General features: G+C 37.9%; 1 protein-coding gene across 3 annotated transcripts in view; it reads right to left on the bottom strand.

Annotated features, from left to right (window-relative positions):
• Window positions 1–242: 242 nt before the first annotated feature.
• dpp4 (dipeptidyl-peptidase 4) overlaps window positions 243–746 on the bottom strand; it is a gene marked incomplete at its 3' end in the record, with an annotated part of 67212 nt that continues 66708 nt past the window's right edge. For all 3 annotated transcript variants that reach the window (XM_014022747.1, XM_014022748.1, XM_014022749.1), the window contains 1 exon segment: window positions 243–316. In XM_014022747.1, coding sequence (XP_013878201.1) covers window positions 243–316 — 74 coding nt within the window.

The raw sequence follows: 746 nt of genomic DNA, 5'->3' as shown, positions 1-746 counted from the left end.
GAAGATGCTTGACTCCTCCTTCAGATGTCTTTAAAACAAATGGAAACACTGCTGAATGCAAAGCCAGTACTGGGAAATGTAGGATTATAGGTCTGTGGATCATAAGTACTGGAGAACATATYTATGGACCCATTAGCAGTCTAAACAGTCTTTAGACAGCAGAGTCTCAGTTTACTAAACACAAGACTTAATCAGAAAATCCAGACTCTAAAAACAGACTTTGGATTCCTCAGATTACTCACCATGGCCTCAAAGTCCACCTCCTCGAGCACCAAAGCTTCAGAGATCTCTGCAGCCTGCTGGAAATGAACGTTGTCTAGAAAACACACAGAATAACATATAAAGCTCTTGGTATACAGGTCTGATAATAAACATTGTACAACAAGACCAAACAAAAAGCTTATGTAAGTTGTGCTGGTGAGATGAGTGGAAATGTTGATATTTGTCATAAATGAAATTTGCGTAAAAATTAAATTCTGGACTTTGGTAAATAAACATTTAAGGCAGAGCTTTCAGTTATCAAGCTCCTCTCTTGTGGAACCAACTTCCAGTTTCTGTCCATGAAGCTGACACTCTGTCTACTTTTAAGATTAGACTGAAGACTTTCCTTTTTGATAAATCCTATAGTTAGACTTAGGTTTCCTGAGTTATTCTTCATTTCTGCTGCTACAGTGGGGAAAATAAGTATTTAGTCAGTCACCAATTGTGCAAGTTCTCCCACTTAAAAAGATGAGAGAGGCCTATAA

This window comes from Austrofundulus limnaeus, unplaced genomic scaffold (assembly GCF_001266775.1).
Source record: "Austrofundulus limnaeus strain Quisiro unplaced genomic scaffold, Austrofundulus_limnaeus-1.0 Scaffold341, whole genome shotgun sequence".
In the NCBI taxonomy this organism is placed as follows: Eukaryota; Metazoa; Chordata; class Actinopteri; order Cyprinodontiformes; family Rivulidae; genus Austrofundulus; species Austrofundulus limnaeus.
Note: the sequence above shows the minus strand (reverse complement) of the source record. Positions and strands in the feature narration are given on the sequence as shown.